Source organism: Astyanax mexicanus, chromosome 12 (assembly GCF_023375975.1).
Source record: "Astyanax mexicanus isolate ESR-SI-001 chromosome 12, AstMex3_surface, whole genome shotgun sequence".
Lineage (NCBI taxonomy): Eukaryota > Metazoa > Chordata > Actinopteri > Characiformes > Acestrorhamphidae > Astyanax > Astyanax mexicanus.
Window position 1 is genome coordinate 36,798,427 of NC_064419.1, and position 26,883 is coordinate 36,825,309.

Sequence of the window (26,883 nt, forward strand, 5' to 3'; positions counted from 1 at the left end):
CTGAAAAAAACACAGGATAGTTGCTCAGTAAACATGGTTAATATCCATCGTTAAGGTATCCCAGATGGTTGCTATGGTGTTGCCAAGTGGTTCTGAGCTGGTTGCTATGATGTTGCTATGTGTTTACTAGCTAAAGCAAAACACCCAACAGGTAAATAACCTTTATACACACTATATTTGATAAACCACGAATTCCATAGAGTGTGGAAATCTCTATATCTTTTTCATTTTATTCAATGGTCTTTATTCAATTAATATTTGGCTCTCAGAACTACAGTGATTAATAATGTAAGTAGCACCATTTCTTATTAGAAATATAAAATCTAAGCATATATGACAGGTAATGTACATCTTTTAAAAAAAGTAAACAGCACTGCTTTTGAACATGGGTCTAAATGTATGATCACTCAAAGTTTCAAAAATTCACACCGAAAGAGTTTACAGAAAGTGTCTATGGATTACACAGAGCCAAAATTACTCATGAAAAAAAAATGCAAAAAAGAAATAAAAAGGTCTAAGAACTTTATGGCGACAATTAGCACACTAACACTAAAAAGCTTATGTTTACTTAGCAACACTTCACTTAAAGCCTGCTACCTATTACTGACATAGCCAGACCATTCATAACAATATCAGGACATATGTCATATGCTGTAACGTTTTGTCAAGACAGATTAATACGTTTAGTAATATAACAGTGACATGATATTAACTCATTAATCCATGGTAGCATGCCACTGTTTTATTCAAGAAATCCATATGACATGGCAATGCATGGCAGTAGGTCTGTCTCGATAATTATTATATAATTGATTTATCATTCAATATTTGGACATGACCAAAAATCAAAAATTTATCTTAATATTGTTATTATTCTATTATATTATCCTTATTCCGGTGGACAAAAATAATCTTAAAATGATGATAATATTGTGTATCTAATTAAAATATGTATATCGTCAAAACAAAAGTAGTTTGTGGCGGCATATGACATCTGTAATGCTATGTTTATAATTTGTCAGTTTTGTCAGTGTTATATAGTAGGCTTTAGTTAATATGTCACCGTTTTTTTTTTTTTTCTTTTATTCTACAGCAACAAGAGGGTATTAAATGCCATCTGTAAAAACCAGATATTAGTTTCAACTAAGGCACTTCATGCAGCACATGCAATGAAAGTGGTATTAAAACAGTCATAATTATTGTCGAAGTGTTGCAATGTATTTAAATGTTTACAATGTATTTAAACACAATATTAAAGTAAGAATGCTGGTAGAATTGGACTGATTCAAAATAGTTGAGGCAATCTTAGGTAGGCTGCATTTCTCCCACTGCCTTTCCTTTAAGGCATCCTCTCCTGTGGATACTTCTGATGGGCATCCGTATGGAATCAGTACCTGAAGAGGAAAAATGATATAGATATATTGATTTAGATAATTTCTTAATTTTGATGATTTATTGGATAATAATTTAGATAATTGTTTAGATACATTGAACTGTACGGTTTGTGCATTTCTAGTATAATACAGTAGAGGGCACTACCGCACCTTGTTTAAAAGAAAACCTTTTCTTTCTTTTTTCTCCACAAAAAAACAATGGCAGTACATGCTGTATATTTTCATTGTCCAATAAAATACAAGTGACTTTACAAAATAAGGCAAAATCAATGTAAAATAAAAGTTGATCTACTAATTCAAAACTAGTTTCAAACCCAAAAAGTATACAGAAGCCTAAAATATGTCTTATTTTAGGCTTCTGTATTATTTCTTTTTTCTCCCCAATTTCCACAGCCAATTACCCAACCCACTCATTGGGACTCCACCTATCACTAGTGATGCACCAACACCAGGAGGGTGAAGACTAGCACATGCCTCCTCTGATACATATAAAGTCAGCCACCACCTCTTTTCAAACTGCTGCTGATGCAGAATTGCCAAGTAGCATCACAGCGCACTCGGAGGAAAGCGCAGCGACTCAGTTCTGATACATCAGCTCACAGACGCCTTTGGAGTGATGTTGGGAGAGAGCTTCATCTACCCACCCAGAAAGAGAGCAAGGCCAATTGTGCTCTCTCAGGACTCCGGTAACCGATGGCAAGCTACATGAACAGGATTCGAACTGGCGATCTCTTGATCATAGTGGATCACTCAGAGCCCTTATGTTAGGCTTCTGTCTGTATAACATAAATGTAGAAATTACCTAACTGATATTTATTCAGCTATCTGGTTTTGCAACTATGTTGTATTGTAAATTCCATTGAGTGCACTTACATACACTGAATAATCTTATTTCTGCAGAAGAATCTGATTTTGTCAGTAATGCAATCGATGCATTTGCATGCACATGGCTAATGAGATAATAAAAATATGCTGGGTTTACATGAGTCAGATTTTAAATAATCAGATTGCCCAGTAATTTCACAGAAGCCCATGAGTTAATTTCAATTTTTTTTTTGTAAACATGGACCCACTTTACTGGCAAATCGAATTTCAGGTCTTAATCCTTAAACTAAGAAACTGGAGCATGCTATTTACTTGTAACAATTAAATAATTACCATTTTATCACTATGAACTGGTTTAGGATTGACTGGGCTGACTGGGCTTTTTATCTGTTTAAAAGATCTGTTTACATGATCTGTTTATAAGCATGTTTATGCACTCAATAATCAGATTTTTGCAGAAAAAAATGTACCAGTAATAAGATCAATATATTTACACACACTTGGGAATCAGATAATGGGAAAACTCTGGTTTCTGGAGTCAGACAATAATCGAATGAGTAATCTCACAGAAGCATGTGATGTGCTCTTCATAAATATGGACCTATTTTACTGGTAAATATGTATCTTCTTTTCTGATAGCAAAATGTGATTTCTGAGCTGAAAATTCTACTCTTATTTTAACAGATTGGTTAACCAGATTTCTAGGCCTTAATCTGATTTAAGAAAACTGCAGAAACCTAATTACATTAATCTCCTTCAATTGATTTGATTGAATTGATTGATTTCATTAATCTTCTGTTCATTTCTGACAGTGTTTATGACAGTGTCATTGTCAGTGATAACTGCAATATTCCTTTACTTTAATTTTTAAACGCCAAAAGACATAAGAAAATATTAAAACCATTGTCCACTTACGAAGACATAGAACACCCTGATGTATAGGCGTAATTGCCTGTGTAATCAATGTCACAGCGAACAATGTTGTTGTTGAAGTCTGACTCTGCAACCAGGAAGCCTGGATTCACAGTTATCTGGAATATAATTATAGAGAAGCATCAGACTCAAATCAATGAATGAATGAGTTCATTCCACCCAACACTACTCCACTTCTGAGCATGTAAACACTAACCTTGAGGATGTACTTCCCAGGTCTGACGTCAGTAATATCAATCCACTGGCAGTCAATGTCTGCGCTGTAAGTGTCGTAGCATCCTGGGCTCAGTCCCTGTGAAGTTATAGCAATAGAAAATACAGCAGTCGGAAAGGCTAGCAACAAAAGCACAGAAACACACTGATTTGTGTTGCTGGTTTGTGTGTTTCAAAGATTCAAAGGTTTATTGTCATGTCATATACACAGATTAAGCATATTTTTCACTCCTGACATTCAAACAGCCTGAGTCTGCCAGTCAATGTATGTATATTATTCAACATGAATAACATAGGGAGGTATCTTACACCCTGGACAAGGCGTGTTGCGATGCTCATTGCCTTCTTAAACCCCACCTTCTGCCTGCATCATTTAAGTAGTATATATCTACACTGATAAATGATGTGGTCAGGAAATTAGGTGTGTTTCGATAAATTTATGGTGTATTGCTATCTTGGCAATAAAAAACACAGGTGCGCCACTGACTGAAAAGAACCTAGGCAGACGTCAACTGCCAGATGTCCATCGCTATCTTGGCAGTTATTTGTCAACAGGAACGTCCCTAACACACATACATCCCTGTTTCTTACATATGTCATGGTAGCTGTGCCTCTAAAATAGCAATTTTCCAAAGTCAGAGCGCACCTGGGAATGGTAAGTGACACGTCGATTTGTTTATTGCATGTTATGCCCAAAACACACCCATGATTATTTAAGAGAATTAGTACATGACTTTTGTGTGTTTTAGGCCATGTTAGGCATACTTTTCCCGTTGTTACGATAGCAAAGACACACTGACATGCCCTAAATCAAGCTGTGCATTCGCAGTTGATTACCAGTGTACAGCTCAGAAAAAAAGACCACTTAAAAATGATCAGTTTCTATGATTTTACTAAATTGAAAATATAACCAAGAGGAAGATGGATGACCACAAGTCATCAAACCAAGCTTAACTGCTTGAGTTTTTGCACCAGGAGTCACATAATGTTATCCAAAAGCAGTGTGTAAGACTGGTGGAGGAGAACATGCCAAGATGCATGGAAACTGTGATTAAAAAACAATCAATTATTGATTTCTGACCTCTTAAAACGTTACAAATATAAACTTGTTTTTTTGCATTATTTGAGGTCTGAAAGCGCATCTTTTTTGTTATTTCAGCCATTTCTCATTTTCTGCAAATAAATGTTCTAAATAACAATGTTTTTATGTGGAATTTGAGAGCAATGTTGTCTGTAGTTTATTGAATAAAACAACAATGTTCATTTTATTCAAACATATACTTATAAATAGCAAAATCTGAGAAACTGATTCAGAAACTGAAGTGGTCTCTTAATTTTTTCCAGAGCTGTATGTGTGCAAAATGTGCAATCAGTGCAAGGGAGCAGTGTAGAATTGTCTGTGATGTTCTAGTGGTCATTTCATGGAAGAGAGGAATGAGTGTGGACTAAAATTACTGGTCAGGTGTGAGAAGAGCGTGAGCTGGAATGGTGATTGTTTTTTCAGAGCTCTGACGGGGCGACAGTAAATGTGGGTTTCTGACCAAAACCTGGCAAGTTGAGGCATCATCGTTTGTGCAGACTCGTACTGTCATAGAGCTGCCATTATAATGCATCGTAAGATCACAGAGGATATAGGGAAAATTGCTTACCTGAGTGTGGGAAGTGCAAGCATAGCGCCTATAGTATCCAGGGTCACATGATGTGTCCTCCAAACAGAAGCTGGCCTTGTGGCCTTCAGCTACTCTGCTCTGGGTAGAGGCATCGAGCAGATCGTAATGGCAGAATTCGTTCATGCTGTGGTAATGCCTAGAAACGAAAGAAAAGTAATGCAAAGAAAAAAAATACAAATAAGCCTCTATAAGAAAGTAAATGTCTTCAAAGGTACAGTTAATATTTATACCATGTTAAGCTAGAAATACTATAGGCCTCCTGGAAAAGTCTGTTATTTCGCATGATTGATGTAATTATGGTTATAGGATAATTACATGAATACCTATGGTTCCATAAAAAAGATTATATGTTGCAGTTGGGAGGCCCAGAGATGTAAGGGCCAAGAAAGCTCCTCTAATGATACATAATTACTAGTATTATTCGATAACAGCTTTTCTAAACAGTACAGAATGTATGAATATCAAACAATACATTCACCTGACTGCTGCATATAAAGCACACTATTAAAAACTAGGTTATTCATAGATTCTTTAGGGGAAAAAAGCAGAATAAAAATAGTTCTATATTGAATTATTTCTTCGCATTGGTGGAAATTCTGTTGTAGGTTATTCTGTTTAGATCGTACTTCTTTAGAAAAGGTTCTACACTGTTGTACATATTAAATAGAACAACTTTTTTCACGTGAAATGTAATAAAAATTTAAACAAGGAAGTTGTCAATGTGAAAGCAGGCAGAAGCAAACAGTCCTTGCAAGTGCACACTAGCTCCTGAAGAATATATTAGCCTATGGCCAGGACATATTATAAAATATTATAATTTTAAAATGTTAAATAAATCTAATATAAACATTCATTAGACCTATGAGAAATCCCTGTTCACACAGATGCCAAAGCTCAGTTACAAAAGTAATTTTCCAATAATAAGGTCTGTCCACAAATGAAAACATAAAAACTCTCTCTACATCCTTATTAGAACTTGTGGGTGGGAAAACACTTAAAAAATACACACACAAGCTTTTTTTCCTGGAGCACTTGGGGTTTTGTGAGGTATTAACACAATCTGATGGAGTGGAAGGATTACTTGAGCATTCTTTTTAAATTAATTTCCAGTTTTATCCCATTTTCTACCTATTTTAAAAGACCAATCACCCAATTCCCTTTAACATGAAGATGCACATCTTTTCAAGCTGTTGCTGAGGTAATGTTACTAGGCCCTCAATGCTGGCTAGCAAAGCGCAGGATCCCCAGCTCTAACACATCAGCTAACAGACACCTGTGCTGTTCAGTATCACATTAAGAATGGTGAGGGGAAGAAATACTATCAACCTACCAGAGAGAGCATGACCAATTGTGCTCACTCAGACTCTGGCTGCTGATGCCAAGCAGCAATCCTTGTATCATGTAAGTGTAAAAAGGACTGACCTTAAAGGAGAACTGTAGTAAAACATAATAAAGAGTACAAACTTTTGTTGAATAGCCCACCTTTGCTGTCCAGTAGCTTTTCAAAATCCAGTCATTTTGTGCGTTTTGCCCTGCACTCTTTACAACAGGTGGTTTGGGGCATCTACTTGCCCCATATAAATCACTTTTTACACTGTTATCCAGACTCAAAGTAGCTCCACAACTTATTGGCAGAATTCGGAGAGCCCTGACTCATTTTAAGGGTGGGCTATTCAACAAAAGTTAGTACTCTTTATCATTTTTTTCGTTTTACTACATTAAAATTTTACCAGACTTCTCCTTTAATATCAAGGGATAGTTTTCTTTTCGGGCATTGCTGTGAGAATTTGATTGCATTTTGCAAAAAGAGCAATAGTAAGGGACAAGGTGTTGGATGTCACCACTTCACCTCATCCCCAACTCCTCAACTCATCCCAAAAGTACCAAATGGAGCACCATCATTCCAGAGAACATAGCTTAACTGCTCCACTGCTGAACTGAGAATTATACTAAATTAAAAGTGAACATATTTATTTGTAGCAGAACTATATAAACATCCTGTGGATGTAATATGATCAACCATGAAAAAGAAAAAGCATCAGGTTGTGTGCCACTATACCACATCCTTCTTTTGGCAAGCTCTACTGTAGAATGTAACATTTTTTGGTTCACGCATTGTTCAAACTGACACTCACCGTAGAAAAAGTGAAGACTAAGCAACTAAGCTGTAATTGAGAAACCATAATTACTCACTGGTGACACTGGTGCCATTCCCAGGCATGGCGTGGTCTGCTGGGGAGAAAGTCAGCGGTTCCCTGATTCTTCACACGCTGAGGAAACCTCAGCAGCACCCGCGTGTCGTAGTCTCTTGCATAAGCAGATGAGCTGTTGACATGTAAAGTGGGCATTTAAAAACTTAAAAAACGTTTTTTTTATGTTTATCAGATACAAAATAATGACATTCTCTATGTGTACATACAATAAAATGGTTAGATTATCTTTGTTTAGTTAAATCATGTCAAAGCAGTTACTAGAAAGTGATATCTTAGAGGGCGGCATGGGAATACAGGTATACACCTGTCTACGTTGTGAGGTGTTATCTTGTGAGTGGCGCTGAGCACTTTTTTTGCATGCTTGTGGTAAATCGATATAATAAAAAAAATATTTAAGCAAAATTAGATAGTGGGTGCCAGATGTATGGACATTTTATTTCCGAAGTTATGCGAGCATTTATTATTCCATCGATCCACTGTGTTACAGTGGCTGGGATACGTTGTAAAAAGAATTACCACCCAGAGTGAACAGTGTAGTGGGTAGTAGTGATCATGACCAGCAGCATCTGGCTAGAAATGTCTGTGCAAACAGACAAGCGACTTTGCAGGAGGTCCAACATGCATATCTTGCCATTAAACATAATACTAGTCACTGTCCCATGACATTTGGCATGTCAGTGTGAAACACAAAAAGATAATGCAACGAAATACACACAAATAATCATTCAAAAATACTCTAAAATAGAGTAAATATAACCTCTTCTGAGGTGCTCATCTACATATACCATAGCTCCTTATAGTATTAATCACCAACCTTGCTAAGCAGTTCTCCTCAGCTGCACACCTCAGGTTGTACATTGGCACTCTCTGTACATAAGTGGAGGTCTGCACATAATGGGGGTCTGCCACCAGATCTGGAAGACCTGTTGGGTTGCATGTTATCTTTATGAGTGCTATACATACATATCTCCACAGCAGTCAACAGGTTTCATTGTTTATAACATTAAACAACAATCTTTTGATTTGCCTAGTGGTGGGTTTGTACACTTACAATCTATATTGGCTGTTGCAAATTATTTATTCATTTATTATTAAATATTTATGTTTAACTTATACAATTAAACAGGCTTATTCTAATACGTTAAACCTTTAAGACTGATAAATAAATGATCTCTCCTCTGATTGGCTGTCCATATATAATGTTCCTCATTCTTTCCAGGCTGAAACACTCCTTTACAAATTGTATTAATTTATAATGTTATTATTGCAGTTTTTTTTCCATATATCTGTACATTAAAGAATTGCTTGTATGATATGAAACTAGACAATGGCCATGTTTACATACAGGAACATTCAGTTTTTCTTGACATGGAATTGTTAATTTTTGGTTATGAGAAAAGTTCTAGACTAGCGGTTTTTAATCTGAAGACTAAAATGTTGGAGGTTATGTCTGTTTTGCAAAGTACTTCCAAGATATACACTTAAGATATGACAGATATGATAATTGTTTGGAAAACTAAAACATTAGGCTTAGATCAAGCCTGTTGATATGTCTGGCATAGTAAAAATTACTGTAGCTAATGGCTAAATAACGTAGTCACATTATTATTAGCACATTGGCCTTTTAACACCTATAGCTGGATTGCTCTGGTCTGAATCAGTTAATGAGTTTGTAAACCTGGAACATTTTCCACCTGGTTTGGTTTGTTTTCGCACAAGAAAAAAACAAATGTTTTAAACTGTAAAAATGTTCTCTCTGCTTTTTGGTCAGATTTGTCTGAATTGTTTGAGCAAAAATAATGGCATAATGGACCACTGACAAAATATCACAATGTGATTTTTCTCAATATCATGCAGCCCTAGTTGTCACAGTTTGCTGAGATGAAGTCAGAATAGGTAAACTCTGTTTTAGAACAACCTGCCCATTTTCAAAAGATTTATGTTTAAGGCATTGCTGTGGAAACATAAACAAAAGTAATGTTAATACTGTTTATATTATAGTAAGTACTACAGTAGTTTTCATACTAAGTTTAACTTACTTCAAATTTTGCAGTTTAAAATATTTAAATATTTAAAGTCATCCAAACTATGCAGAAAAACATATGGAATTTCAGTTTTAGAACGGAATGATTACTCATCACAATAAATAGTATGTTTGAATAAAATTAACACTGTTTTTTTATTCTCTAAACTACGGACTACATTTATCCCAAATTCCAAATAAAAATATTTTCAATTAGAGCATTTATTTGCAGAAAATGAAAAATGGCTGAAATAACAAAAAGATGCAGAGCTTTTAGACCTCAAATAATGCAAAGAAAACATACTCATATTCATATTCATAAGGTTTTAAGAGTTCAATAATTAATATTTGGTGGAATAACTTCGTTTTTTTATGCATCTTGGCATGTTCTCCTCCACCAGTCTTACACACTGCTTTTGGATAACTTTATGCCACTCCTGGTGCAAAAATTCAAGCAGTTCAGTTGGTTTGATGGTTTATGATCATCCATCTTCCTCTTGATTATATTCCAGAGGTTTTCAATTTGGTAAAATCTAAACAACTGTCATAATAAACTGTACATTTTTGATAGGTCTCATACCGTTTCATTCTGTTTTACGCACGGGGCCACACTAGTTTCGGGTGTCTTACCGTGCTGCGTGCTGCGCGAGGTGTATCCGTTGGGTCTGTGTCTGCTCCTGTACCTGGGCGTGTAGTAGGAGTCGTAGCCGTTGTACCCGCGGTACGGGGAATAGTACAGGCTGTTGCGGTAGGGTTTGTACGGGTCGTACGGATCATCCGCCACCATCCCGTCCTCTGCAGCCGCTGGGCGGCTCGCATCTGCAGAAGCGGCCGTCTGGTTAGTGGAACCGGGTGCGGGAGCCGGCGCGCGCTCGTCTGTCACCGTAGAGTCCACCTGCTGTGCGCCACGGCGCGTCAACGCGGTCTCGTTCCTGTCCCTGATCACCACCACCGGCCCGCGCGACCCTCCGCCCCCCCGGCGACCCGCTGGAACGTACTGCGCCCCGTGACTCAGCAGGTTATAGACGCGCCCCTGGTTCCTCCAGCGCAGTCCGGGGCGCAGGGCTGCAGGTTCACCGCGCGCGCCCGTTAATACGCATCCCAGCCAAGAACAGAAGAACAGCAGCGCAGCCCTCAGCAGAAGATCCCTCATGACTTTTTTTTATTATGATGTTAATTATGCACGCGCTTTACTGATAAGCCTTACAAAGAATGGCGCACTCTGAGGGGCTTAAATAACAGGACAGGACGCGCCAGTCTCCAAAAGCGCACGAGTCGTGTAGCAGGCGCATTGGGATGATTTGGAGCCCTGCATGTATGGAGGAGAGTCCTGCACCGGTCCTGCACAGAGAGAGAGAGAGAGCTGTGTGAGTGTGTGGTTGGAGGTGCAGGGAGGGACAGGAGAGAGGAGGGGGTTTATAAACTTTCTGGAGCAGTTGGAGTTTCAAAGGAGGCAGAGTGCGCCTGGCGCGCGCCACAGCTGTGTCATAACAATCTGAAGACGTGACGATACGCACAAAGCTATCACATGGCTCATCACAGAGAGCACACATGGCACAAACAGCCCTGATTTTGTAATTCTGTCAGTAGGCGTGGCAGTTCAGTTCATCCACAGGGCAGTACACTGATTAATCATACTTTTTGAAAAGTTGAGTCCATTGACACCATTCACAACCAGGCCTGATTACTGCCCGACCTGTAGAATCAAGAAATCACTTAAACAGAACCCGATGACAACATGAATCAGCTAAAAGATCTGAAAAAGCAACACATCATGCTTCAATCTGAACAAGGAATTCTGCTGTTTACCAGACAATCCTGAAGCAGAAAGTCCTGCCATCTGTTCGTGACCTCAAGCTCAAGCACACTTGGGTCCTGAAGCAGGACAATGATTCAAAGCACACAAAGCACAAGTCCACCTCTGAATGGCCTAGTCAAAGTCTGATTGAGATGCTGTGACATGATCTTAAACAGGTGGTTCAAACCCTTCCAATATGGCTGAATTAAAATAATTCATCCAAAATCAAAAGCTCCTACACAGAAATAGATAGATAGATAGATAGATAGATAGATAGATAGATAGATAGATAGATAGATAGATAGATAGATAGATAGATAGATAGATACTTTAATGATCCCAGAGGGGAAATTTTGGACATCCAGCAGTGGGTATACACAGTACACAAAAGTAACTAGGAAGCATAAGATAAAACAAAACTTATAAAAATACAAATACCAAAAATGTGTATAACAATTTGTATTTGTAAACACATACAAAAAGTACAAATACAATAAAATATATAAAGTATAAAAATACAAAAGTGCAAAAGTGAGAAAATGAGAAAGACTCATCTGTAATTATCGGTAAAGCTTGACTGCAATTGGTGTCAAGTTATTAGGTTTGGATAGTTTTTCCTTTAATAAATAAAATTATCATTTAAAAAAGTGTTATATTTACTCAGATTATCTTTGTCTGATATTAAAGTTTAATCATCTGAAAAATATCAGTATGACAAAAAAGCAAAAACAAAAGAAATACTTTTTCATGACACTGAACACTATGCAGTATCTCGCAACAGTGAGTGCACCTCTCAGATTTTTGTAAATATTTTATATTTTTTCATGAGGCAAAACTGAAGATATGACACTTTGTCCTCAAAATAATTGAACACACATGCATTAATGCTGGAAACGTGAGTACAGCCCTATGGGAAAATGACCAATTTGTGCCCAAGGTTCACTAGAGCTTCACAGCAGGTTGCCACTGGAATCCTCTTCCCTTCCTCCATGACGACATCACAGAGCTGGTGGATGTTATAGAGAACACTCCTCCACCTTCTATTTAAGGATGCCCCATTATGCGCAATATTTTTTAGGTCTTGAGACATGCCTTTACCTTTTTTACTTTTAGCTTCCTCTGCAAGGCAGTTGTCATCTTGGAGGTGTGCTTGAGGTCATAATCGTGTTGGAAAACCGCCATGTGTCCCAGTTTCTGAAGGGAGTGAATCATTCTCTGATTGGGCACAATTTTCCCATTTTCATTTAGGGGTGTACTCACTTTTGTGGCCAGCGGTTTTTAGACATTTATGATTGTGTGGGGTTCGAGTGGGGGGTCTAGTGAGCTTAAGGCGCTGCCACTATGGTTGGAAAATCACTGGTTCAAATCTCGGTCATGCACCTCGCCATCAGCTGCCGGAGTCTGAGAGAGCACAATTAGCCTATCCGGTGCGCTATTGCAACAGGAAAATGCTCATCCACATACTGCTGCCTTCATAAGAGCTTGCCTTAAAGACTCCACCCCTTCTGCAAAATCTTCAGGAACTGAGTGAGATTATGCAAATTGCATGGGATGAATTATTGCAGGACATCAATAGGGTCTTCATGCTGGGATATCTTGCATGTTGTCTTTCACATGTGTTACACCCTATTTCTGTTTATGTTGCTCAATAATTATTGTCTGTATGATTTTTTAATTATTTATTTTTCCTGATTACCTTTCTTTTAGAGAGCATTGCAGTCTGAAACTTTCATCTAAATGCAGATATTAAGGCATAAATTGCTTTTTTTCTGAGCTGTCTAGACGTGAAATTAATATCTTGGTTAGAATGATTACTCATTACAATAAATTGTTTTTCTTATTATAACAGTCAGGCATTTTTTCTACTCTTTAAAATGGAGATTTAATGGTTTAATGGCAGCAGTTATTTCCTGTCTTGCTTTTTTCCAGGGAGACTGCCACATCCATTGCTATTCTAATAAATAGCAACTCTGTGATGGACAGGTTCAGAACAGGGGCTCTGACTCCATTCTGAGCTAGTGAGGTGAACTGACAATCTGGGCTTGACTTGCAGTATTTCACTGTATAGTGGCATTGCCTTGAGCAGGAAAATACACTGGGTACACCCTAGCTACTGTTTTCTGCAACCCCGGCTGACCTGCCCAACGGCCAAATTCCCAAGCTTTAAATAACACAGGCCTACAGCTTATAGGAACACTGCTCCTCAGTAACTTTACATCATTCAAGAGAAAATACTCTTTACTAAGAGCCTTGCTGACTCTCTTTTTATTGTTTTTTATTTATTTTCTTATTTCCACCCAATGCTACTGAACAGAAAAGGTGAGGACTAGCACATGCTTCCACTGAGACAAATATAAGCCAGCCATCCCGATATTTCCAGCTGCCACTCACAGGTCTTGCAGCATTTCAAGACAACTGAACTCTCCTGCAGGAGAACTCTACCTGCCCGACTCGGTAATCAATAAAAAAAAAAGAAAGAAAGAAACAATGTCATCGTCTCCAGCCAGTGAACAGAGCCAATTACGCTCTTTCAGACTCTTAACCACAGAATCTCTCAACAATAGGACAAACCCTTAGACAGTTGTGCCACTTGGGATCCCCCGGCTCCCTTTCTAGAGTTGACTGTGTCAAACAATGGCTTGATCATCATCTATCGCCTTTTTGCACCTCCACTACATTGTTACAGTGGAGGGATAGAACTGAAATTGTTAAAGGTGGAGTGTTGACACTGTCCTGTAGAGTAAGTGGTGGATTTCATCAGTTCAAGTGTCTTGGTTTTCGTTTTTTATCCCATTTAGCCCTCTACAATTCAGAAGGTCAATTACCGGTCCTTATCCACATGAGATCCCCTATCATTAACAATGCCCTCAACACTGAAAGGATGAAAACTGGCACATGCCTTCTCCAATACATGTCAAGCACTGGCTCTTTTCCAACTGCCACGAATGCAGCATCAGTTGGTATCCAACATGCTTGGAGGAAAGTGTAGCAACCCAGCTCCAATACAACAGCAAACAGAAGCCTGTGCTTTTAGGAATCACTCAAGAGCAAGGCCTTTTATGCTCTCTCAGACTCTGGCTGCTGATGCAAAGAAGATTCTTGAAGTGACAGTGCCCCAGATCATCACAACAACAGTTGGAGCAGTGTGTCGCTCCACAGCAAAGATAGGATTTTAAACACTCACCACAAGGCCTATATACTCAGTCTTAAACAGAATTTGGATCCATCACTGAAGATGATGTGGTTCCAGTCTATAGCAGTCCAGGTTTCTCGTTCATGACACAACTGCAAACAAAGGCAACAGTAGATGAACAGCCTAGATGGCGGCAATTTTCAAAGGATGTGCCCTCCTTAATGGTCTTTTAACAGGGCAAAAATTTATTTGAGAGCATTGATCTCTCATTAAGAGGTACACTACCTAAAGTAGCCTTTGAGGGAAACACTTTCACTCCCTCTTGTGACAAGACACAGTGTCTAGTTAGATGATAACCTGTAATCAGTCAGAGCAAAGTGCAGCACCCCAGTTTCCAATACAACACTATCAGAAGCCTGTGCTGACCAGAATCACAAGTAGTGTAATTTATCCATCCTTAAGAAAGAGCAAGGCCTGTTGTGCTCTCTCTGACTTCGGCTGCTGATGGCAAGCAGCATGAATCAGGACTTGAACCGGCATTTTTCAAATCATAGTGATAACAGTCTGAGCCCTGGTTCTTTATTTTCTATGTAGGTTTAAATGTGCAGCATGAATCAGGACTTGAACCGGCATTTTTCAAATCATAGTGATAACAGTCTGAGCCCTGGTTCTTTATTTTCTATGTAGGTTTAAATGTGCAGCATGAATCAGGACTTGAACTGGCATTTTTTCAAATCATAGTGATAACAGTCTGAGCCCTGGTTCTTTATTTTCTATGTAAATGTTAAATGTGTGAGGTTTGTGGCTTGTCTTTTTGGTGCATGGCTGAGTTCAGGATTGATGATGTCTAGAAACTGTTCCAGTGTAATCCGTTTAGTTGCTGATCTCTTTTTAGTGGCTTGTGCCATCATGATGTAAAGGTCATCTGCAATTGTTTTGATATTTGACCCTGTGGTATGGTTCTTGCTCTGAATCATCACTTGTATGATCCTCTGCTTATCTTATACTGTACCTCATGTCCATGATTTATCCAGAGTTGCTCAAGATGCGTCACCATGTAGAGTATGTCATCCACACAATTGCAGCTTAGTAGGAAACCACTTACTAGTCAGGCCACATACAGGCTCGGAACATCTACTTGTATGGCAGTGCTTCTAAAGGGTCCTGAATAAATGATCCTGGAGGCACCATGTCCTGTACATTTATTGCTTTACCTTTTCCCAAATAATCAGTTAATTAGCAAGCCCTTTATTAGATACAGGGGGTGTGTCAAAACAGGGTAACCACAAAATTGTGCAGAGCAGGGTGCCTCCAGTATCAGGACTGAAAAACACTGTTTTTAGATGCAGCATTCCTTATAGCTGAACCGCATTTCAGGAAACTTGACATGCTTGGCAGCTGCATTCCCCAATAACTGTCAGTCCTACTACTTCACAATTTTACATACAATTTACATATTGCAATCCCATGACTTTTGCCATGTCAAGGTAGGTGTGAATATTAGACACTAGACAACTTTTAACATCACAGGTGTATCATCACTTTCATCACTGTGCATGGTAATATGGATTTTTTAAAATACTAAATATATATATAGAATATATATATAGAAATTCAGCTGTGTCACGACTTCAGTGATTTTGATTTGATGTAACTCTTCATTAACTGTCACTCATTTTCCATAATCTGTCATTTTAATAGAACAGCAGATCACCACCCACTTCTGTTTAATTGTGTTGTTATTATTTTTATATTAGAATGGGATATTACATTGGACTATAATGTAGACTTGGTGGCCTTTCCTGTATTAAAAGTAGCCTGCATCATTCTAACTTCCTTTTTTATACGTAGTTTAAAATAATTAAAATACCTATCTGAATATAAAAAAATAAAGCCTTAAGGCAGCAGTTCTTAATTTAATAAAAAAACTGTAATATTCCTGAGTGGAAAGAGGACAAAATATTGCAAAGAATTGTATCGAAAGTGCTTCAGCGACCAACTCTGCAAAGCCAAATATATTCATTCTAAAAAAAAAAACAGAGTGGTCTGGTAGGTCCTTAGGATTTTTAGGCCATTTCACATGCCTTTCTTACATATTTTGCCTGGATACATAAGTAATACCAACACTGCTAATGTTGCTGATACAAATGCTACTGCTAACATAGAGATATCAGAATGGCAAACTCAGTCTTCAATTGCTTATTCATGCTCATCGTTATACCAAAGAAACACTGAATTAAATCAAGAGATTCATACATTGTAAAAGGACACTTTACCACAATGCACATTTTAAAAGTGCTTTACTGCATGCTTGGTGCAATTACACATTCTCTTTCACTTTAAAACGTACTGTGACTGTTCGGGCTCGATCTGATTCATTCTTTTATTCCTCTTCTATACCTGTTCCAGGCATGATACCAACATACCCTCTCTAAATGTAAATCATTTACAGAAATAAAGCACTTTTTTCACTGTGTTCACCTGAAATCTGAAATCTGAAATCCTTTAGCAGGGCTGTGTTGGTTTTGCTGCATGTATTTTTCTCTAACGCCTCTGGTCAGCTGCCCTGTTATTGTGGTGAGAAGCTTATTGTAACCTCGGGACTCCTGAACTCCTGTCAGAAAAGAACAACATGGTTAGAAAATCTTCATGGAGCCAGCAGACTGAAGTCGTTTTGTAACCTTGGGTGTGAGAAGCAATGTCACTTTGTCTTTATTTAAAAGTGTAAATGTGCAGCCTGGCTGCTGGTTTAGGAAAGTGTGAGAGTTTTAACTGGTGACAAATTAGGACCCTCACAGGATGACCTTTCAATATTACAAAATATTAAATTAACAGTTCATACGTACAAGGTACTACAACAGACTTTAGATTTACTCTTTTATATTTTTTATAGGCATTTTTATTGATTACACAGAATGTCTCTGTAAAGTTATGCAAAACATACTGTAATTCTAATTAAGTACTTAATGTGTAATGTACAATATGTAGAATTTTAAAATGGCATTTAAAAAAAGGAATTCTTCTTACTTTTTTGATGTTGGTGTGGTACTAGCAAGGGTGAAAGCTTTGACAACCTGTGCAGCATGTTTACAACAGATAATGTTTCAATTATGCTAATTACAAACTGGGATAAATGGTGACAAGTGTTAATTATGAGCAATGCTAATTAAGTACATTTGCCTCAGGAAGTTTTATTTTACTGCTGTCACACTAGACACACACTACAAAAATCTTGAAAAGAGACCCTTAAAATGTACTGGCAAAAAATAAATCAGTAATTTAACAGACAGTTACTAAATTTATTTAACAGAAGACCTGAATATTTTCTGTGTATATCCCTGTAGTCCTTGATTTACTGTCATTTTAAAAATGTAATTTTTTTTCCGTTAAAGAACAGTATTTGTTTCATATATAAAAGTCTCTTATTTTATATATGAAATACTTCATAAGCATACTTTTTTGCCTGCTATATACAACAGCTTCTGTTTTCATTAAAGAACAATTTAAACAGTATATTCTGTGTATCTACAGTGTGCTATTCTTTAAACATACTCTTATCCTTCCTCCGTGGTGTCCTCCCATGAAATCCATTCTTGTTTAATGTTTTCCTTATTGGAGATTTGTCAACAAAAATGTTAGTATGTGGCAGAGATTTCTGTAAGTCTTTAGCTGACACTCAGGATTCTTCCTCACCTCATTGATCATTCTGAATGATTTACATCTAGCAATCCTTTTAAGAACAGTAAACTCAAAACTGGTGTGTGTTTTTATAGGGCAGGGCAGCTTTAACCAACACATCCATTCTTATCACATCCTGGCTCCAATTAGCTCTTAGAAAAGTCATTAGCCTAGGGGTTCACATACTTTCCCCACCCTCACTGTGAATGTTAACAATTTGTGTGTGGTATTAGTTTAAGCAGACTGTGTTTGTCTATTGTTGTGACTTAGATGAAGATCAGAACACATTTAATGACCAGTTTATGCAGAAGTCCAAGTAATCCCAAAGGGTTCACATACTTTTTCTTGCAACTGTATATACGGAATACTATTTTTTTTTTACCATTAAAAACTGTATATGTTCCATATACAGGACACTCTGTAAATGTACATCTGTGTTTTGTTAAAGAGCAGCACAGGTTCCATGTCTTTTTCCATAAATAATAAAACATATTTTTCTTCTGTTAACAAACAGCATATGCTTTTTATAAACATTTTATATATGGCACACTAGGGGTGGGCGATATGGCTCTAAAATAATATCATGATATTTCAGGGTATTTTTTTTGCGATAACGATATACTTGCCGATATAGGAAAACAGAAAAATAATTAATTATTTTCAGGAATATAGTATAATAGTATAACAGAATAATCATAATGTGGCAAAATAAATATTATAGCATAAAATTATATAATGCAGCAAACAATATTGCAGAATATTTAGTGCATGCATATAAACTGCAAACTAAAACAATTATACGAAAATACACTTAAAGCTTCACAGTAAATAATAGACTACTTGTAAGACAGAACATCTCTATTATCATGATATGGATTTTTAATATCACAATATTTCTGTGTCACAATATATTGTATACGATTTAATATTGCCCACTCCTATGGCCCACTATATAAATGTACATCTTCCTGGTCTAGCATAAGTGATACTGCATTGCAACAAGCTAGCAGAACCCTTCCATCCACCTAACAACACCCTAGCAAAACTATGGCTGCAACATACAGACATGAATCAATTAATACGTAAAGCTACACCTATATAGTGCCTTTCACAACACCCAAGGACACCTCACAAATCAGCACTCTACACACGATCCTTCACACACTCAACACTCAACCAACACACACACACACTGAAAAGAAGCAGCAGCCAGTCATGCATGTCTGTGACATACACACACTCATATATGTGCATATACAGCCATTTAGATCAGGTAGAGGTAGAGCAACTTTACAACTGATGCTCTCAAACACATTAAGAGACAAGAAATTTAAGTAATTTACTCTTGACTGAAAAGCCATTCTAGGTGTCTACCTCATTAAGCTTTTGTTTAATAAATAATTCCATATGGTTCCACATGAATTTTCTTCATAATTTGGATGACTAGTAATCTAGAAACCTTTAAAATAATGAAAATACACTAAATATATGGTGTGTCCCAACTTTTGACTGGTACTGTATGCCACTGAAAAAAAGTGTGAATATTTCCTTTTTTGTGACATCGTTGCACATCCTAATACGCATGTGTACATTGTGATGATGATATACTGAACGATAAATACAAGTTTCTTTGATTTTACCAAATGAAAAAAACTCTGGATTATAATCAAGAGGAAGATGGATGATCACAACCCCTTAAACCAAGCTGAACTGCTTGAAAGTTTGCACCAGGAGTAGCATAAAGTTATTCAAAAGCAGTGTGTAAGACTGGTGGAGGAGAACCTGCCAAGATAAAACTGTGATTAAAAAACACGGTTATTCCACCAAATATTGATTTCTGAGCTGTTAAAACTTGTTTTTGTCTTTGCATTATTTGGGGCCTGAAAGCTCTGCATCTTTTTTGTTAATTCAGCCATTTCTAATTTTTTGCAATGAATGCTCTAAATGACAATATTTTGGGGGGGGGATTTGCGAGAAATGTTGTCTGTAGTTCATAGAAATAAAACAACAATGTTCATTTTACTCAAACATATACCTATAAATACTAAAATCAGAGAAACTGATTCAGAAATTGAAGTGGTTTCTTAATTTTTTCCAGAGCTGTATATTGTGCACTATAGCAAATGTTCAGCAAGAGCATTGCAACCACTTTTGGAACAGCATGACAACTGTTTAACATATGTAGGCCATAATTTCCAGTGACATTGCACATGACATGTAAAAGACAGGAGCACTCTTTCTTCTTTTTTTTTTGACGTTAGTGTTTCGGAAGCGAGGGTGAAAGCTTTGACAACCTGTGCACCGTGTTTACAACAGATAATGTTTCAATTATGCTAATTACGCACTGGGATAAATGGTGACAAGTGTTAATTATGAGCAACGCTAATGGGGTACATTGCTTCAGGTAGTTTTAATTTTACTGCTGTCACACTAGAGGACATTGTCTCCTAATGAAGTCTGTGTGTTCATGTAAATGAGAATATTGCCTGGCTCCTGTTTTCATGTGCACCAGTCCATGGAGTCGGGAGTGAGTTGGAGTGAGTCGTTCGGGGGCCCAGTTTTTTCTCCTGCTTTTCTATCCTTCGCAAATATGTACTTTCTCTCTTTTTCCCCGGTGCTTTTTGTGAAGTAGGCCTATCATTAAGCTCTTTCTCCTATCTCCTGACAAGATGAGCTATGCTTCGTCCAGCGGCAGTTGGCTTGCTGAACTTCATTATGTGACTGGCTCTGGGCAGTATTGGCCGTATACGTACGTACGCTGCTGCAGTCGGCTCGATCCCTTTCTGCTCCACTGGAATTAGCCGCTAGCTCACGTGCGCCGGGCCAACGCGTTCACAACCGCTTTAATGGCTCTCCACATAGGCAAGGAGACGGGGATCTACTGAACGAGACATGTTTTATATGCCACGTAAAGATCAAAGTTAAAGCAGTTTACCACACCGAAGGAATTTCCTACCGAATATAAAGGTGGACACGTAGCGTTACAATTAGTTGCAGGTGTGTGACGTTGACCCCAGCACTTTAATCTCCATAATAATGAGGTTGCTCTCCACAGGGACACAGAGAACTCAGAACCCCCACAGGACGTATAAAATACATGGAAACTAAGACACCATCAGATCACTGCGTCATTATTACTGTCTATAAAAACACAAGGAATATGTGGCCTATGCTTCTTCTCGCTTCTGTGCAAGAAGCTTCAAAATGTTTTTTTTTTGGTAAAAAGTCTCTAATAAATAGGTTAATATCAATATGAAGTTATTTACATTTTACATTAAAGTGGTGTTACAATACATTTCTCAAGATTTACTCTAAATAAACACATCATTACAAATATACAGCTCACAAGCCATCACAAGCCATCAAACCAAGCTGAACTGCTTGAATTTTCGCACCAGGAGTGGCATAAAGTTATCCAAAAGCAGTGTGTGAGGCTGGTGGAGGAGATCATGCCAAGATGCATGAAAACTGTGATTAAAAACCAGGGTTATTCCACTTATATTGATTTCTGAATATGAAATTGTTCTCTTTGCATTATTTGAGGCTTTTTTCAGCTATTTGAGGGTTATTTCAGCCATTTATCATTTTCTGCAATTACATGCTCTAAATGACAATATTTTTTATTTGGAATTTAGGCGAAATATTGTCTGCAGTTTATAGAATAAAACAATATGTCCATTTTGCCTAAACATATACCTATAAATAGCAAAATCTGAGAAACTGATTAAAAACTGAAGTGGTCTCAATTTTTTTTCCAGAGCTGTAGATGAATGTTGCGCTCTCTGATTCTGGCTGCTGATGGCTAAGCGGCATGATCTGGGATTTAAACCAGTGATCTTCTGACCACAGTGGCAGCGCTTTAGTCTGCTGGACCACTCGTTAACATTAGGAAAACACTGGGCCATATTTTAGTGATCTTTAGCGCACCGGTCGATTACGGATTGCTCAGCTGGATTTAGGGCAGGTGAGCTCTGACTTTGTATCTTAATTGCGTGGCGATTTGTGAGTCTCAGCAAAGGATACTGACCTGCTAGTTCATGCTTTCAAGGTACGCCAGCAGCTCATTCAAGGGAACAATTAAATGTTATTTAATTCTTTATTCTGTTTATTGTGTGTGTTTAACGAGCACTGGTGTACGTACATTGAGCGCACCTATAAGAATGGACTTTGATGATGTCTGTTGTCTAGGTTTATTTCAGTCAGTGGTGTTTTCCGCTGCCAAAATAGCAACACACCAGAAATTTACCTGAACATACACACCTCACTTCCAGACCACCACACCCATCAATGTAGATTTATTCCTAAACTCCATTGCTTGTTTAATGGCGTGGGTGCAAGTAGTGAAAATAGACTGTTGATCATCATTTACAATTCATCATTTGCAAAGATAATTGTCCACCAGTCATGAGGATTAAGCCGGAAACTGTAAAGTTTTAAGTTTGTACAAATATAAATAGGACTAATAGCCAAAAGAATTAGCTTGAGGCAAGAACAGTATTTTAATAATGAGTTTTTGATTTTTTTGTATGCATGGACTATTACGTAGTTATCTCTCCATACCTGTTCCGAATCAAAGACTGCACAGCAATGTTCCCTTTTGAATGACACATTTGCAGCAGGGGCAACAAATTCCAAGCAAAATCCTAATGAAAGGAATTTCACTTGTTGAATGGAATCTCTCCGTATGTGGCACACACACTTCACACTGACAGTTTGACAGCAGCATCTCAGCTGGTTCCGTTTACAGTGTGTGAAGCAACGTGGCACTCAGCATGAACAGACCCAGTTTCCAGCACCGCAGAAAAGAGCATTGTTGACACAACAGAATGGGTGGAGCACATGAAAACAGCTTACCTCTCTTATACAACTTCATCTGGCGACTGACAGACGCACTTTAATCGCATTCAACAACAACAACAACAAAAAAAACTAAATCAAACCAGACACTGGGACAACTCTACAGCTTGCCTTAATATTCGTGAGGGACTGGTGTAGACAGATAACAACGGAGGTGCTGCAATCAAACAGTAATAAAAAAAAAAACTGCTTTCAATTGTAGGCCACTGTCTGGCAGGAATTCACAAAGAAATTACTAATAAATAAATATTATAACATGTTATAGTAAAGGGGGCAGTGATGTTAATTTGTCAGAAATTGAATGTCCCATCTGTCTGGCACTCTCTTTTAGGTCTCCCCTAGTTGGACCAATGGAGCATGTGGACAGTGGAGAAACACTTTGGAGAAAAGCCAGGGGGGGCCTGAAAGGGACAAAAAGGAAATGCTTAGGCCCATCGTGATCTTCACCAGGATAAAGATGGCTGGATTCTTAAGATATTCAATCAAGTAGTGTATATTCTTAAAGGGGACATATTATAACTCTTTTTACAAAAGCTCAAATCTGGTCTAACTTCCATACAAACACGTTTATGAAGTTTTTGTGACAAGACTATCCTTGCCAGTTTCAGTCCCTTCAGAATGAGCCGTTTAAGGGCTCTGTCACTTTTATGCCAATAAGCATTGTTTGTGCTGAAAGTTTACGATATATTAGTATTAGCTTGTGCTAAATGACAAAACACAAAAAAACAGCTTATTTGAAAGTACTTATCTCCCTCATCTGCTGATTTGCCAAAACTCACACTGACTTACCATAGAGCCCTCCCTCAGAAGAAGTCTGTTGACTAATCCTGCTGGGTACTCTCAGAGGTTCTCACCCAGCAGAACGAAACAGTGTTTTTTCAACTGATCTAGTGGGAGGAGCTCTGGTGGGGGTTGACGGGTAAGGGGTGGTTCTCTGCAGGTTTCCTTATTGTGACGTCATTAAAGGGAGCCTTCTAAACAGCTCTTAGAAGAATATGATTCCTGAAACCAATCTCTTTAAGCTGACTCACAGAAAATTGATGGATGGATTTCTTTGCACTTGAAGTGTTTATAGGGGAAATAGAGACACCAGTGGAAAAAAATGCATGCAAAAAACTGAGTTTTGCATAATATGTTTATAATTTTGGTTATCACCTTAAAACAGTCAAATACAGCTGTAGGCCTGAATTCTTTACAATACACTACTGGTACTGTTTTTCAATGTGTCTACAGCTCTGGAAAAAATAAGAGACCACTTAAAAATGATAAGTTTCTTTAATTTTACCAAATTGAAAAACTCTGGAATGTAACCAAGATGAAGCCATCAAAACCAAGCCATCAAACCAAGCTAAACTGTTTGAATTTTTGCACCGGGTGTGGCATAAAGCTACCCAAAAGCAGTGTGAAAGGCTGGTGGAGGAGAATATGCCAAGATGCATTACAACTGTGATTAAAAACCAGGGTTATTTCACCAACTATTGATTTCTAAACTCTTAAAACTGAAGAATATGAACTTGTTTTCTTTGCATTATTTGAGGTCTGAAAGCTCTGCATCTTTTTTGTTATTTCAGCCATTTCTCATTTTCTGCAAATAAATGCTCTAAATTACAACATTTTTATTTGAAATGTGGTAGAAATGTTGTCCGTAATTTATAAAATAAAACAACAATGTTCATTTTACTCCAACATATACCTATAAATAGCAAAATTAGAGGAACTGATTCAGAAGCTGAAGTAGTCTCTTCATTTTTTCCAGAGCTGTATGTGTACGCAACCTGGAAGGCCCACACTGCAACACTCCTTTGCTTACGTTTCACTCACGCCTTCAAGCCAAGACCCTGTAAGTGCAAAGAGCCGGTGTGAGCATTTCTGTTGTACCATTCTGTACCTAACAACTGTTAGGTTGTTAAAAATGGTGTCCAAGGCAACAGAAACTGGGAGTATTATGTCTGTCATGGTTGTCTTGATGGTTTTTAGTCATTTCTCCGCTGTATACGGGCAAGATGCTGGATGCAGGATTGCTGACTGAGTGGTTGTACCTCTTTCTGAGTTGCTGTCAGTACATTATTACTCATTATTATAACTTTATTCATGGACAGGCCAGAAACAAGGGATTTTTCAGTGCCGTGGTCTGGACTGTTAGCTGGTCTGGACAGTCAGACTAGATAATGTTACAGAGGCATCCCTCTTTTCATTCTCTTGCATATTATATTATATACAGTATTTTTTATGATCATTTCTGAGAGACAGTGAGAAAAATAGGCAGTGAGTGATTGACAGATGTAACAAAAGACTGCCACAGAGCATCGTGATTGTATGGTTGTATGGCAAATGTAACCAAAACCTGTCCCACTTTTAATGTCTCAGTACAGATTTACTGTCCTCTGAAACTAACTCGTTAGTGGTACAAGGTTCCAGGTGTGAATGGGATGAGCAGGGATGTTAAATTTGGTGTTACAATCCTCTCATACTTGCCACTGGCTGTTCCACAAGGCACCCCATGGCAAGGAACTCTCTGAGGATGTGAGAAATAACATTGTTCCTCTCCACAAAGGTCTCCTAGGCTATAAAAAGACTGCTAACACCCTGAAATTGAGCTACAGAATGGTGGCCAAGGTCACACAGTGGTCTTCCAGGATCAAACACACCTCCAAGATGACAACTGCCTTGCTGAGGAAGCTGTCTCCAGACTTAAACCCAATTAAACACATGTGACAATCTGAAAACACCTTCAAGGTCAAAGTCAAAATGCCTGAAAGTGGTCCACTCTAACTTCTCCTGTCTCTGATTTGCATTGGCAGACTTGGCTTATGTAATACTTTTGAAGACTAAGTGCAAGTGTGTGTCCTCTGTGCATGCCAGACGGGCAGGGAGAACATGTGTAGGTTGCCATCTTGTGCCATGTTCTCTCATTACAATGGTTAATGTAGTGTGTTCTCTTGCCTGATCTGCTGTGGATAAGACAGTTGTGTGGATAAGTTCTGTTGCTCTGGCACAATATCACTGTTGCTCTGGCACATTATAGGGCCAAAATCACAGGAAACAGAATACAATTTTGTTTTTATAATAAAATGCAAAAAATACTTTTACTTTTACGTAACTGCAGACAGTTTAAATCCAAGATATTTTCTGTTTTCTCTGGTTACCTTTATTTGAATTAATATACATCCATTTCTGCATTTTAGGCCTGCAACACATTAAACAAAGAAGCGAAAATGGACAGAGGATCTCCAAGTTGTAACAAATGCATGAAAAAATATTTAAAAACAATGTTCTCCAAAGAAAGATGGGAAGAACTTATAAGAGCATATTTTCCCCTCTACAGTGCCACAGATAGAGCCACATAGGCAAAAGATTACTTTGACAAACCTTTGCCAACTACTGCAATACAAACATACATTCACTAGTTTCACTTAAATCATCCAATGCAGCCTTCTTTAGCCTCCATGGTTCATGTCAAGGTCCCATGACATTTGACATGTAAGTATATTACAAAATGTTATAATATTCTTTAAAAAATCACTTCTTTGTGAATGAATTCTTCCCAGACAGTGACATATGAAAAATGATAATCTGTACTGCAGGAATAGAGGTATATTGACAACAAATGAAGTAACCCAAGGAAAACATGAACATGCCATACTGTCAGTAATTTTTTAAACTATGAGGAGCACTTAATATCTTTTAATTTTCCCAAAAATCGGGGGCGCCTTATGTATGAATTCTACCAGTAAGGTTGTAGGGAGCAGTAAAGCCACTCCGCAGAAGTGCAGCGTCATACAGAAGTTTCAGTTTAGTTCTCCAGCACCGAGGTTGGAGCAGTATTAGCATTAGCTGCTAACTGCATCGCTAGTTCTTTAGCTGTTCAGAGAGGAGTATATCGGACTGTTGTCTGTGCGTTTACCTTGTTAAAACAAGCTTTGTGGGACGAAACGCTAACTGATAGCACCCTGGGTTACCGGAACACTTAGGGTTCCTCAGTGTAGCTGCTAATCGTGGCTAGCACTGCTGCTAACCGCGACTAGCACTGCTGCTAACCTCACTGTTTAAAATACTGAGAATCTAAGCTTACTGTAAATATATGTTAGTGCTTTACTCACCCCATTAAACACTTTTCAGGAGAGAAATCTATGTAGATTAACATCC

The 26,883-nt window shown here is 37.9% G+C and overlaps 1 protein-coding gene across 1 annotated transcript; it reads right to left on the reverse strand.

Annotated features, from left to right (window-relative positions):
- Nucleotides 1-204: 204 nt before the first annotated feature.
- On the reverse strand, nt 205-14,539 carry LOC103039369 (protein-lysine 6-oxidase). Its single transcript, XM_022671115.2, has 8 exons — nt 14,254-14,539; nt 9,902-10,612; nt 8,063-8,171; nt 7,229-7,360; nt 5,015-5,171; nt 3,349-3,444; nt 3,135-3,250; nt 205-1,394 (listed from the first exon to the last, which is right to left on the reverse strand). The coding sequence occupies exons 2-8, from the start codon at nt 10,422-10,424 to the stop codon at nt 1,388-1,390; spliced, it is 1,140 nt and encodes a 379-aa protein (XP_022526836.2). The 5' UTR covers nt 10,425-10,612; nt 14,254-14,539; the 3' UTR covers nt 205-1,387.
- Nucleotides 14,540-26,883: the final 12,344 nt, after the last annotated feature.